This window comes from Hemicordylus capensis, chromosome 2, assembly GCF_027244095.1.
Source record: "Hemicordylus capensis ecotype Gifberg chromosome 2, rHemCap1.1.pri, whole genome shotgun sequence".
Lineage (NCBI taxonomy): Eukaryota > Metazoa > Chordata > Lepidosauria > Squamata > Cordylidae > Hemicordylus > Hemicordylus capensis.
In genome coordinates, this window is record NC_069658.1 from 198,706,061 (window position 1) to 198,719,711 (window position 13,651).

General features: G+C 47.5%; 1 protein-coding gene across 8 annotated transcripts in view; it reads left to right on the forward strand.

Annotated features, from left to right (window-relative positions):
* Positions 1–13,651, forward strand: part of ITGB7 (integrin subunit beta 7) — a 56,780-nt gene that overhangs the window by 41,339 nt on the left and 1,790 nt on the right. For 6 of the 8 annotated variants that reach the window (XM_053292860.1, XM_053292861.1, XM_053292854.1 and 3 more), the window contains exons 4-15: positions 349–550; positions 2,268–2,438; positions 3,593–3,834; positions 4,802–4,960; positions 6,622–6,717; positions 6,807–6,896; positions 8,425–8,571; positions 8,849–9,042; positions 10,455–10,672; positions 11,152–11,368; positions 12,358–12,563; positions 13,233–13,614. In XM_053292860.1, coding sequence (XP_053148835.1) covers positions 349–550; positions 2,268–2,438; positions 3,593–3,834; positions 4,802–4,960; positions 6,622–6,717; positions 6,807–6,896; positions 8,425–8,571; positions 8,849–9,042; positions 10,455–10,672; positions 11,152–11,368; positions 12,358–12,563; positions 13,233–13,471 — 2,181 coding nt within the window. In that variant the 3' untranslated portion in view covers positions 13,472–13,614. Of the gene's footprint in view, positions 1–348; positions 551–2,267; positions 2,439–3,592; positions 3,835–4,801; positions 4,961–6,621; positions 6,718–6,806; positions 6,897–8,424; positions 8,572–8,848; positions 9,043–10,454; positions 10,673–11,151; positions 11,369–12,357; positions 12,564–13,232; positions 13,615–13,651 lie in introns of those variants that run through there. The other 2 variants (XM_053292855.1, XM_053292862.1) reach the window with 2 other exon arrangements.

The window sequence follows — 13,651 nt, forward strand, 5'->3', positions numbered from 1 at the left end:
CTCCCATTTTGGGATCATGTGTGAGGGAAACAGCAAAGTTGGAGGGAGAAGAAGTGGTTGTGTGTGATGCTCACACTGGGTCAGAGAGCTTTTCCTCTCCCCGTCATTCAGCAGGTGGGTACAGCTGGAGTCCTCCAACTCAGAGCAAGCCTCATGCACAGCCACACTTCCTCCCCCTCCGACCTTGCTTTCCCCCTCACTCACAATCACAAAATGGAGTGCGCGCAGCTCCCAAACTAGGGCAGGACACTTGTCCTACCCTAATGATAAGCGTGTGAATGAACCTCGTGTGTGCGTGTATGCTGAGGCTGTGCTGGGGGAAACGGCTTCCTTCCCTTCCTTCCCCAGGATTTTGTGCAAGCAGGTGAAGTGGATGCAGGGCGCTGTGCTACTCGGCTGGAGCTGGAACGCCGTGGCTGCCTCCCTAGTGAGATCATGGACCCCCATGGCGAGCAGCACATGCTGGAGGACAGGCCCCTGAGCAGCAGCACCCAACAAGAGTCCTTCACTCAGCTGGCACCCCAGAGAATTGCTCTGAAGCTTCGGCCTGGTAGGTCCTTCAAGGGGAAAGAATGGCCCAAGGCCCGGGATGGGTGGAAGACAGCTGTTTGACAAGGATGGGCCAAGTCGAAACCTTCTCCTTGCACCCAGTCCTTCTTCCCTGGAAACTGTCACTAGACTAGAGAGGCCTTTGGCCTGATCCAGCAGGGCTCTTTTGTTCTTATGTAATGTACTTGCAAGCCTTCTCAAAGCAATGTCAGATAGCTGAGCAAATATTGGCTTTCCTTAAAAATGTGTCTGTCTTTGTCCTGATCCCTGCTCTTCCACCAGGATTACTACTATACTAGAGGTGCTGATGGATTCCTGCAGCCTTACCTTTCAGACCTCCCTGTCCCAACTCTAGCTTTTGTTTATTTCTTTAGTCAGCTTGGATTGCATGTGGACACAATACCCCTCTCTTAGGAATTGCTTAATCTGTGTCCAAAGTGCATTAGAATTACCAGTCTGTATTCAGCAGTAAATTGACAAATCATCTGGGACTGGCATTTAGGTGCTTTTAAAAATGGTTTCGAATGTTTTTGTTTTTAGTTGAATTTTATTGTTTTAGTGTGCCTTTACTTTGTATGCTTTATTTTACTATTTGTGTTTTGATTTTGTGAGCCGCCCAGAAAACAGTTGGTTGTTTCTACATTTACATCCCACTCTTCCTCTGAGGAGCCCAGAGCAATGTGCATCATTTTTTAATGTATGTTCTCATAACAACTCTGTGATGCCGGCTAGGACAATATGGGGGCAACCATACAAGTAAGGTTTATTATTATTTATTAGATGCTCTGGTTACCCCACTTAGAGCAGTGCAGCAGTTCTGTTCCAGGGCTGCACAGCTTTGGCCCTCTGGCTCTTTTTAGATTACAGCAACCCTGGCAAAAATGGCCAATATGATGGGAGCTGTAGTCCAACATCTGCAGGAGGGCTGAAATGGTGCAGCCAGGTATTATATTGACTCTGCCCGCCCCCTCCCCTGACCATTGCATTGTATTTTATATATGAGGGTGTTCTGGACTAGGAACTGGACCCAGCTAGTGTCATTCAAACAACCAAATTCCCACTGGTTTATACAGGTTTTATTTTTCTTCCAAGCATGCAAGATAACTCACATCAGCTTGTAGGGGGCTTGCTGTTCAAATGGAGATCAAGTCCAGGAGATGAATACTTGAAGATGGTGACTTGTGGAAAGATGATTGCTAGGTGAAAAGACATGTGGATTCCTTCTGCCTATAAAAGCCTGTGTTATTTTCATCTAACTACAAGGATCCATCATAGAGAGCAGCCCTGGGAATCTGAACTAAGAACAAAGGGGAGAGCTACTTACTCTGCGTTCGCTGAGCGAGAGGAAGCTCTCTGTTTCTGGGTAATCTTACAGAGTACAAACTAAAATCTCTAGACAACTGCATAGGATTGAGGCTAAACCACACCTCAGTAACAATATAGCATTTCTATTCTGCCTGTATTCTACACCCATGATATGCTTGTGGCAACACAGAGGGGATGCCTATTTATTGTATGCATTGATGATCCTAGTGCTGTTAGGTCTTAAGCACTCTGTCTGCTTCCCCATATGTGTCCAAGCCATTGGCCAATCTGAACCAGGCATAACCATTCACAAGACTGGCGAATGGATGGATGGGCAATAGTTTGTTAGCTCTCTTGGTTTCCTCTCTTCCAGACCGGTTACCTGTTCTTTCCTCTTCTTCCTCTGTCCACAGGGGAGGAGCAGCGTTTCACCGTGCGTTTCCGACGGTCTGAAGGCTATCCTGTAGACCTGTACTATCTCATGGATCTGTCCTATTCCATGAAGGATGACCTGGAGAACATCAAGCGCCTGGGAAACAACCTGATGGCTGCCCTACATGATGTTACCACCTCTGTGAAGATTGGTATGCAGACCTTTAGCCAGAAACACTTGCTTTAATTTTAAATAAATTAAACATTTTCCACCCACTTTTCCATTTTATGTATGGGATGCTTAAAGCAACCATCAGGTTAAAACAATAAAATGTGTGGGTGGATATGGGAAGCCAAAGCGTACAATTGCAGGAAATGGGGTGAGCCTGTTGATGCAGATGGGCATCACAAGCAAGAAACCTAAATTTGTGTATTCAGATATGTTTGAAATCAGAGTTATTTAATTTATTAAATAATATTAATGAAGTGAAATGTTGATAGCATTGAAAACAGAAATGCTTAGTGTTTGTCAGCCTTTGAAATCATTGGAAGTTAGAAGCAGGTTTGCTGCTTGCTGTCCATAAGGAGAAGAGCTAAAGACTCATGGTGTGATCCAACCAAAGTTAAACTCTTCTGAGTGCCATTGATGTCAAGGGTGGCATCCTAGCTCCAGGGGTTTCTGGATGAAGCAAACTATTTTAACCCTTTTCAGTTTGGCTGGCTCCTGGTTTTCAGACTGAAACTGGATTGAGCTCTCTGGTGGATGACATCTGCTGGGATCTAGCCGGGGGAATTTGTCCGTTGCTTCTCAGTGGCTTTTGATACCATTGACCATGGTTTCCTTCTGGACCTCCTTGTGGGGAGGGAGTTAGGAGGCACTGGGTGGGTTTTTTTTGCAGTGGTTCTACTCCTTCCTCCAGTGTAGGTTCCAGAGGGTAGTGCTGGGGGGAACTCCTGCTCATCACCATGGTCATTGGCTTATGGGGCCATAGCTTAGTGGCAGAACATCTGCTTGCATACAGACAGTCCCAGGTTCAATCCCTGGCAGCATCTCCAAGATAGGGCTGGCAGAGACTCCTGCCTGCAGCCTTGGAGAAGCAGCTACCAGTCTGGGTAGACAATTGTGAGCTAGATGAACCAAGGGTCTGACTTGTTATAAGGCAGCTTCCTAGGTTCCTAGGACTAAATGAAACAGCTGAACCTTGGCAGCTGCCATCTACTGAATCAGGCCATGGTCCCACTTAGCCCAATATTCTCTACACTGACTGGAAGCAGCTTTCCTGGGGCCTTTGGCAGATAAAGCAAGTGTCCTCCCCGTGTCCTGTGGCCCCATCCCCATCACTGATCTCACCCCTCTGCCTTGCAGGGTTTGGCTCCTTTGTGGACAAGACAGTGCTGCCATTTGTGAGCACCTCTGCCTCCAAGCGGCGCCACCCCTGCCCAGACCCCGCTGAGGCCTGTCAGCCCTCCTTCAGCTATCAGCACGTGCTGTCTCTCACTGGCAATGCCAGTGAGTTCAAGAGCAGAGTCGGCCAGCAACACATCTCGGGTAATCAAGACCCAGCAGAGGGAGGCTTCGACGCCATCATGCAGGCAGCTGTTTGCAAGGTGAGAGGATGTTGGCGGTGTGCACGTGGCTCAAAGTGGAGGCTTGCAGAGTTTGTGGTGTACAAAAAGCCTCCGGTAACAATTGGGCTTAGCTCCTGGATGTCACTCAAAGCCTTGCTCCGCTGGCACCCCTCAGTAACAATCATGCATGCAGAGAAGTGAGTATCCAGGCAGAGGCATGAGCATGTGCATGTGCAAAACACGAAGCCACACTGATTCTCCTCAGTTTGTGTCTAGTCGTGGTGCAGGGCATATAAACATAGGTAAGAAGTGTGTGCTCTCAACTCGGTGCAAATGACAGTGGTCCAAAGGAGGACCCCTTAGCAATGCAGATCTTATACAAGGCTGGCTAATCTATTAGACATTTTGTTGATCCTGGATTGAACCATCCAGACAGGTGATTCAGAATACCTCCTGGTCAGTTCCATTAGGTATCCTGACTTGGGTCCCATTCTGTGACTGCTAGATACTGTGTGTGTGCTTCCGCTCTCGGCAGCTTCATCTGGCTTTACACATTCACAAAATGAAGTGATAAAGCCTTTTCCTTGGACATTAAGCTGTATGCATGGGGAAATTGCATGATGGAATTATTCCTGATACAAAAACAATCCATGGACATATAATTCATGCGTATTGAGGAGAATGGTTTGGGTTAGCCTTAAAAGGGGGTGTCAGGGAACATTCTAATATTTAACCTCTCCTCCCACCATGTCCAGCTTGTATTAGTATGGTATAGTAACAGTTTTATCACTTGATTCTACTGAATACATAAATTTATTTCCCTTTTCAGAATAGACCCAGATCAGTTTGGGACATGTGAATAGCCAATTTCTTTTGCTTTCTCTCCCCAACATGTATAAATTGCAGCTGTTCCCTTTAAAATATATGGAAGTGGGTCCTGATCCTTTCGTGATTGCTGCTGTAAAGGAAACTACCCATGATCAGTTAACTTTCTCTCTCCTTCTAGGAACAGATTGGCTGGCGTAATGTGACAAAGCTACTGGTTTTCACTTCAGATGGCACCTACCACATGGCAGGGGATGGGAAGCTGGGAGGGGCCTACCTCCCCAATGATGGGCGCTGCCACCTGGATGCCAACGGTCAATACACTAAAAGCCACCTATATGTAGGTCTTTCTTGGTCATGTTGAAATATGATGGTAATAGAGATGTCCTTGCAAGACAAAAACAAAAAGCAGAAGAGAAATCTCAACAGTACCAGGAAACTTAGGGCACTGCCTGTTGGTGTATCAAATACACTCAAGCAGAATTGGAATGCCTCCACAATTACCGAACTGGAATTTTGAGATAATGGCTCCATGTGGGTGTGATGCTACTTGATGGCCACATGTGCTTCTCCCATTTTCTTTTGGGCTTGTGTGGCTCTCCCCACCCATGCTCCTCCTCCATTCACATGGGTTTTAAGTTTTGGAATTAAAAATGCTTTTAAGTTTTGGAATTAAAAATGCTTAGCATTATGTATGCTCTGATGCTTCCAAAATGGAAACCTGCTTCTACTGATGACTGAACTGTGGTTTAGCTTGATCAGTGGTCAGGATTAATGGGCCATAATACTAATCATAGTTAGCTCTGAAACTGAAAGGGGAAAGAACGGGCAAGAGCAGTGGTAGGGGAAGGAGCATGTGAGCTGTAGGGTGTTCCTGATTGACTCCTGGTTAGGTGATCTGACAGTGTTAAATCTACACTGAGGTTTGGGGACTAGCACAGGCTGTGCAGTTCTCATAGCAAATGTTTGACTCTTGATATGAAGGTATCCCATAGGATATCCTAACATCTTGCACTTATAATTGTGAGCAATAAGATTGAGCAGGAATAGAGGTAGCTGCCAGAAAGGTATGCCCTGTGACCCAAACTAGAGATGGCAATAACTGCAGATCTGCTTCAGAAAATGGCAGCTATGTGTCGAGCATTCTGTCCCACTCCCGTAATTCCGAGCGATACCCATGTTGTGATATTATGGCTGTTTGCATTGGTGGCAGCCAATGAAGTGGGGTGAGGAAATACAGAAGGTTGTGATGTCACAACACAGGCCAGTCCTACTAAATGCTGCAGAAGGAGAGCTAGAGATGAAGCAGCCATGTCTGGTGGGGCATGCATATTTGGCATTCCATCAAGTTTGGGCTTCCTTGCTGTAGTTTTTCATGTGGCCTTTTTCAATGCGATCTGTTCTTGTGAAGCCCATAAGCTAGCTCTTTTGGCATAGTGTATATTGTCAGTGTACCATTATATGTGGTTGAAGCATAATAGTGAGGGCACTATACATATTAACATAGAAAGCTGCATTCTTGGAGACCATTGGTTCTGCTAGCCCAACTTTGTCAGATTTGCCTGGCAGTAGCTCTCCAAGGTCTCTGGCTTGGGCCTTTCCCAGCCCTACTATCCAAGACCCACCTAATTGAAAAAGCTACAGATTAAACCTTGGGCTTTATGCACGCAAAGCCTGTGCTCAACCACTGAGCGATGGCCCCACCCATGGCCTTTAACGATAGTGTGTCTGGTTTTCTTCACTGATGAAAAACAAAACCCCAAATCTTCTAGCCAGAAAATGAAGGTTCTGTTACTAGTCATGCCACTGGAGAAACTTCTTTACATCTATTTTACCTTTTATTTGTGCAATATTCTGTGCAGAGTTTAGAACTCTGAGCTTGGAAGGCAGAGAGCCAAGGCTTCTAGATTCTGTTTTCTGCTCTGGGGTCAGCGTAGTGAGCAGGAAGCAGGGAAGAACAGAATGCCTCTTGATGCCCTGCTGGCCTGTGTCTCTTTGCAGGATTACCCCTCCATTGGACATTTGGCTGAGGTGCTCTCCAAGTCCAACATCCAGCCCATCTTTGCTGTGACTGGCATCAGGGTCCCGATGTATGCGGTGAGCACTGAACTGGAAGAGAGGGGAATGAGTGTATCTCTGAGGGGTGGGTGTTTGGCTCATTCTCTCTCTTTCCCCCTTCTCTCCAGGAGCTGAGCAAGTTCATTCCCAAGTCAGTCGTTGGGGTACTGAAGGAGGATTCCAGCAATGTGGTGCAGCTCATCACAGATGCCTACCATGTGAGAAGGAGCCAGGGAGCAAAAGGGGGAGAAAGGCCCTACTGGGATGGGCAGGAAAGGTCAAGAGGAGCCCCACTGATCTAGCCTTGGGTCCCCCAGATGTCATTGGACTATAATCCCCATCCACCGTGGCCTTGGGAACCCTTGCTTTATAGAGTCAGGCCCAGATTGGGGGGTCAATTAGTAAGCAGACCACTGTGGTTGAGATTTTCAACATGACAAGCATGTCCAACTTGCTTCTCTCACTAGAATGGTTGTGAAAAAAGAGAGCCTTGTTGCTTTCAAGTGCAGCTTTGTCATTCTGTGACTCAGAATATGAATTTTGGCAATTCATAATGGTTGCGTTGTTGCACACTATGGCAAGCATTATGAGCCCAAGTTCTTCTCCAGTTTGGATTCTTAAGCTCAGCTCCTCCCTCCCTCCTCCTAACCCACCCAGCTCTGGTTGCAGAGGGAGGAAGGGAGGCAGATCTCTCCCAGATGCCTGCATCTCCCAGATGCCTGCAGTGAGCCTGGCATCTGGAGTGCTGAGAAACACAGTTTGACATCCAGATCTTCCTCTTCCCACTCCTGCAGCCAGAGCTTCAAAGTAAACGAGTATGGGGAAGGGGCTGGATTCTGATGGATGGGAAACAGGCTCAGGGTTAGCTGGCAGGTGGTTTGGAGACTCAGGGAGTGTGGGAGGCATTGGACCTTGTTGCGGGGTGCAAAAGTCTCTGACATCCTCATGGCAGCAGTTAATTATTGAATAAATGTCTTTCTCCTAGTACACAGTTGAGTACACTGTGTACATTGCTAGTACACTGCTTTAGACTGCCCCATGGCTAGAGACAGCTAGAAACCAAATGCAGAAAAAAAGCTGTGCCCAACAAGAAATTTCTGATGGGGAAACTTGGGGCAGGGTTTGCTGTACACTCGGGGCCTGAGTGATCACTATGATTGGGAGTGGGAAGGAATTTCCCCCTAGCTCAGACTGGATTCCCAGGTGTTGTTGATCCTGGGCATTTTCGAAAAAGTGTATTAGGGCTTGGCTCACTCATTCATCTGGAGCTTCCTGTGGGCCCAGTCAATGAGCTGCTAATGCACAATTCTGTCATGTGGCTGAAGCTAAGCAGGTGATCAGTGCCCGAATGAGGGTGCTCAGTGTCATCTGCTTGAGTTTTTCCAAGCGTAGTGTGAAGGTACCTGATGTCACTCTGATGCTGGAGCTATGCAGGCCTTACGAACTGCCTGGATTGGAGAGCACCTGGGAAACAAATGTGAGCCTCTGTCGAACAGGATGGAAAGTGAATATAAGTAACCACATATGTTCAGCAGCGACAGTTCAGGCATGGCCCAAATGTTCTGTCCCTGTCCTCTACATATGGCACAAGTAGGCCAGTATTATTCTCCCTCAAGGCTGAGAAATAAGAGTTTGCCCAAGGTTACCCAGAAAATAAATGACTGAGCCAAACTGACGGTGCACCATGGAAACAGGAGCCCTTTCTAAATCCAGTACGCACTCTCCTCCTTGCCGTTTCCCCCACAGAACCTGTCCTCCACCGTAAGCTTGGAGCACTCCTTGTCAGAGCTTCCTCCTGACATGTCCATTACCTACGATTCGCATTGTGGGGACTCAGAAACCTTCGGACACACGCGGGGTGGAGAATGCATTGGCGTACGGATCAACCAGTCGGTGAGAGCCGATGACTGTTGGCTTCAAATGAGGCATAAACTAGAGGCAGAAGGCTGGCTATTTGGTGTGGGTTTGAGTAATATGGATGGCGATGCTGGGTCTCTCTATCTCTGCAGAGATGGCTGGTATGAGGCTCTATAGCTGTTGAATTACAACTCCTCCTCATCCACAATGGCCAATAAACAGTCAGAGATTGTGGGAGTTGTGGTCCACAGGCACAGCTGACAAGCCTGAGGCTGGCCAATCCTGGCTTATGTCATTCCCACCTTTCCCATAGGTGCAATTCACAGTGAGAATAAAAGCCACTACCTGCCTACTTGGTACAAAGGAGCTGGTGCTACGGGTGCCGGGAGTGAGTGAGGAACTGCATGTACAGCTGACAACAGTGTGTGAGTGCCAGTGTGGAGACACTCAATCCAATGCACACCACTGTTCTGGCGGCCATGGCAACCTCACCTGTGGTGTCTGCAGGTAAGGGTATGGGGGTGGGAAGGCTTGTCTCCATCAGGAGGAAGACAACCAGGGAGGTTTTCCTGGAGATCTGAGTAGGGAACAGTGTTCTCTGTAACAGGGATTCCCAGGTGTTGTTGACTACAACTCCATAATCTCTAGCCAAAGGCCACTGCAGCCAAGGATGCTGGGAGTTGTAGTCATCAGCATCTGGTATGGAGCAACATGGGTAAAATGGGAATGAGAATCAAGAGGCGTGTGTCCAGCTCATAAGAACACATCAGTTGTAGAGACCATTTTGTCCATTATCCTATCTTTCACAGCAGCCAACCAGATCCCTCCAGGAAGCTCACAAGCAGGTTGTGAAAGGAATCCCCCTTCCCTGTGTTTGCCCCCCAGAAACCAGCATTCAGAGGTAGAATGGCCCTGACTATTGGATTTCCCTTTAGCTGTCATAGATGAGCTGCTGTTAAGACTTTCCCTCCATTAATTGGTCTGATCTTTTTAAAAAAGAGGTCTAAATAAAACCTGCTTCATTTTTAATCCGCTTTGTGTCCCGATGTTACTCTTTTATTTTAAAAACTGTTCTAGAAACATTATTTTATTTTAAAAAGGTCTATAACATCTTTCAACAAACAGAATGGGCACAGTAGCGCTCGCCTCATCTTGTGACAAAGTATTCCATTTGTTAAAAGTGTATTTATGTGAGGAAGTTCTTTCTCTTGTCTGTCCTGAATGTATTGCCAATTGAATGTAACTGATTGTTCCTTCTAGTGCAACCGGGGAATACACTTTCTCTCTATCCAGTCTCCAACCTATTCATAATGGCTGATATTCCCCCAGTCTTAGAAATCCACCGTGACTGCCCCAGTGTTGTGGCACAGCAGACTTAAAATGGTGTCCAGGGAGTTGCGTGGACACCATTTTAAGTTGCCATGCAGCAGCCCCAGCAGGTCCCTAACACTGGCATACCACTACTTGGAATGTGGGCTACTCTTAGCAACCTCCATCATGTCCTTCCTCCATTGGTCAACTTTTTTAAAAACAAAACCTAAAAGGTCCCAAACATCTTTCTTCAATGGGAAAGCGCTCTAAGCCAGGGATTCTCAGCATTGGGTCCCCAGATGTTATTGGACTAAAGGCCATTGGGGCTGGGGATTATGGGAGTTGAAGTCCAATAACATCTGGGGACCCAGTGCTGAGGTCTAAGCCTTTGTTAGCTTTAGTTGCCTTTCAGGGTGGGGGGTGACCGTTATGCCTGTTGGGTGAAGCAGAGGCAGGTGCCAAAGCAATGGGGAAGAAGAGTGGCTCAGCAGGCCTGATGTGACCTGTCTCTTGAGGAAGTGGACAGCAGGTTATGCGGAGGAGACTTTGCAAACTCAGGGGTGGCCAGCTGTTTGATCTCAGCCTGTGTACCCTCTTTGCCCTTCTAGCTGCCAGCCAGGCTATGTCGGTCAGCTCTGTGAATGCCAGCAAGAGAAGCTGGGTGTCCCAGAGGGCAGCTGCCGAGATGTGAATGACACAGGCCCTGTGTGCAGTGGCAAGGGGCAGTGTATGTGTGGGAAGTGTCAGTGCCACCCTCCAGCGAGTGGGCCCTTCTGCAAATGTGACAACACCGGCTGCAAACGGCACAATGGGCAGCTCTGTGCAGGTACAGTGCAGTATTTTCTAATGATTCTCTTGTAGGCTTCTAAACTCTGCAGTCTGGCCAATGCTGCACTTCACTGCACCATCAATGGGATGAGACAAACAGGACGAGGGGTTTATTTCAGCCAGAGAATAATCATGGGGGGGGGGTCTAGCCTAGCCACAGTGTAAACTTGGGAGTTGGAGTGCAGGTCACTCATGCGTGTGTGTGTGTGTGTGTGTGTGTGTACACACACACATGTACACACACTGCAATTCAGGAAAAGCACAGAATGAGGTTTCAGTGTATTGAAGACCTGTTTCAAAAACAAGGCAAGGTTCTAGTCCTTACTGTTGCAAATATGTGCTTGGATATACATGGGCAATGCCTGCTGAAATCTAGGCAAAAGAGTTGGGGCTGAAGATGATCTACATATACTTGGTGGGATGGTTCCATGGACAAGGACACTTGTGGTGCTGACGAGCTTCTCTTCCTGCTGATAGGCAACGGGAGGTGCCGATGCAACATGTGTGAATGCCAGGCAAACTACACTGGCAGCGCATGTGAGTGCAGCCTGGATACCAGTGGCTGCATGTGGGAGGGTGCTGAATGCAGCAGTCACGGGCACTGTGTCTGTAACAGATGCCAGTGTGATGCTGGCTGGTTTGACAGCCACTGCAGCCGCTGTGCTGACTGCCAGACACTCTGCGAGGAGCACAGGTGAGAATATAGTATGTGTGTGTGTATAAGACTGAATGAATGAATGACTATATCTGGGACAACAAACATTGCTGGCCTGATGAGGGGAGGAAAGGCAGCATATAGGAGGGTAAGGGGAAGCAGATGGACAATTTGTAATGAATGTAGGGGCAATGATTTATCAGCCTAGTTGCTTTTCTCCATGTCTGCGGGAATGGCCTGTTCAAGCAGAGAGCATGCTTTATCACCACCTATCTCCTTCCCTCATATTTTTCTTACCACTTGAGAGGGCGCCTCCCCACACTGTAGCTGCTGTCCATTGAAGGTCTTTACAAGAGTTGACCAAAATGAGCCATCCAGCTGATGGCTGAAAATAGAACTCTGCACTTTGATCTACTTGAGTGCTATTCGATTAACTTTAATGCACATCCAACAAAGCTGCTGGTGGCGCATTAATGACTGCACTAGAGCTGTGAGGAGGCCTTTGTGGCTGCTGGGTCGTCATCATTTATGTGAAATTTGCTTCTGTCCATTGAGATTCCATTTATAGTTAAGAAGCAACGAGAGCAGGAAAAGAAATATTTCATTTATTTACAATATTTATATTTCACCCCTTTGGTGCACTACTGCTCAGGGTGGCTCACAAAATTAGTAAAATAGATAAAATATTTTTAAAAACCAATATTAATAGAAATTAACTAAAAACAAGACCCAATTAAAATTTATTACAAGTTAGAAAGTAAAGTTAACTCTTAACTTTTGTGTTCACTTTAAAAATGAACAAATACAATCCATTGTACATGTTCTACCTATTATGGACACTGCTCTCCAAATGAGCTCAAGCAAAACATTTATATTGTATGGGTAATATAACTAACCCCTAGTATCATGTGACCAATACTTCCTCTTTGATGCTCTGCTGGGGGATGTGGGAAAGGAAGAAGTCCCCAACAGGAAGAAGGGGCATGGCAGAGGGAGAAAACATCCATGGCTGTTCTGTATGTTGGCAGGGACTGTGCAGAGTGCAAGGCCTTTGGCACAGGACCGCTGAGTGCAACCTGCAGTGCCTCCTGCAACCAGACGGTGAGCGTGTTGCTGGCCCCCACAGTGAACGAAAGCTGGTGCCAAATGAAGGCAGAAGATGGTCGCCTCCTCATCTACCTCATTGGGAAGGATGAGGCTGGTGGTATCATCTTAACAGTGAAGAACCAAGAGGGTGAGTGAAGAGAGATCACAGGAAGGATGGGGCAGCAAGGCAGTGTGTGTCCACCTTGGACAGGCAGTCTGGAAGTTGCAAAGTTGAGCGTTTCCCCAAGTCTGTAATCGGGGTTAATGGTACTGAATGTTGAGTGGCTGTCTTCCATCCTCGATACCCTTTGCCCCCATCGGACAAGGGAGATCTGTACATACTCTGAAAAACGCTGCATACAAAACTGCCAGCTGCCTTGTTCTGAGTCAGACCGTCAGTCCACCTAGCTTAATATTGTCTACTCTGACTGGCGGTGGCTCTCCAGGGTTGGGGAGTTGCTTTCCCAGCCCTGCCTGGAGATGCTGGGGCAGGCCAGTGCAGCTTCCGCATTGTGGCTGCATCGTGTGCCCTTAGATCATGTCTTGAAGGGCTCACACTGTAGAGCCCTTGCATACTGGTGCTGCTTTGGATTGCCGAAGAGTTGCATTTTGAACCTGCAACAGGGAGGCGGTGGGTACAGGAGCGCTAACTGGTAGCAGGCAGCGAAGAATGTGTTGTACGACTGCAGCAGGAAATACAGTGATCAAGACAGTAATTGGGGAAGGGGAGACTTGCTTCTAGAAGTGGGGGGGGAGGGAAAGCAGATTACCTCCTCAGGGACCCTCTCCTCACCACCTTTGCTCACCTCTCTGCCAGGTACGACTAAGCAGATAGTCAAGCTAGTACTGGGCTCAGTACTCGGCTCTGGACTTCTCCTCATTGCAATATACTACAGCTACATACGTATCTCTGACTGGAAGGAGTTCAAGCGGTTTGAAGAGGAGTGCAAACGTACCAAGGGGAATGAGGTCAGTGGAGCAAGCTTTCCCGTTTGGTTTGCTCCTTGCTTGGCCAGCCACCTCTGTAGGTGGGAGCCCTGTATGGCAGGATCCTAACTGATTGGCTGTCCAGGAAGTTGCTCAGCTCTGCCCAGCTGGGCTGCTGTCTACTGCCACAAAGCTGTGCTCTGTCCTTAGAATAGGACATAGGAAGCTGCCATATACTGAATCAGACCATTGGTCCAACTAGCTCAGTATTGTCTTCATAGACTGGCAGTGGCTGCTCCAAGGTTTCAG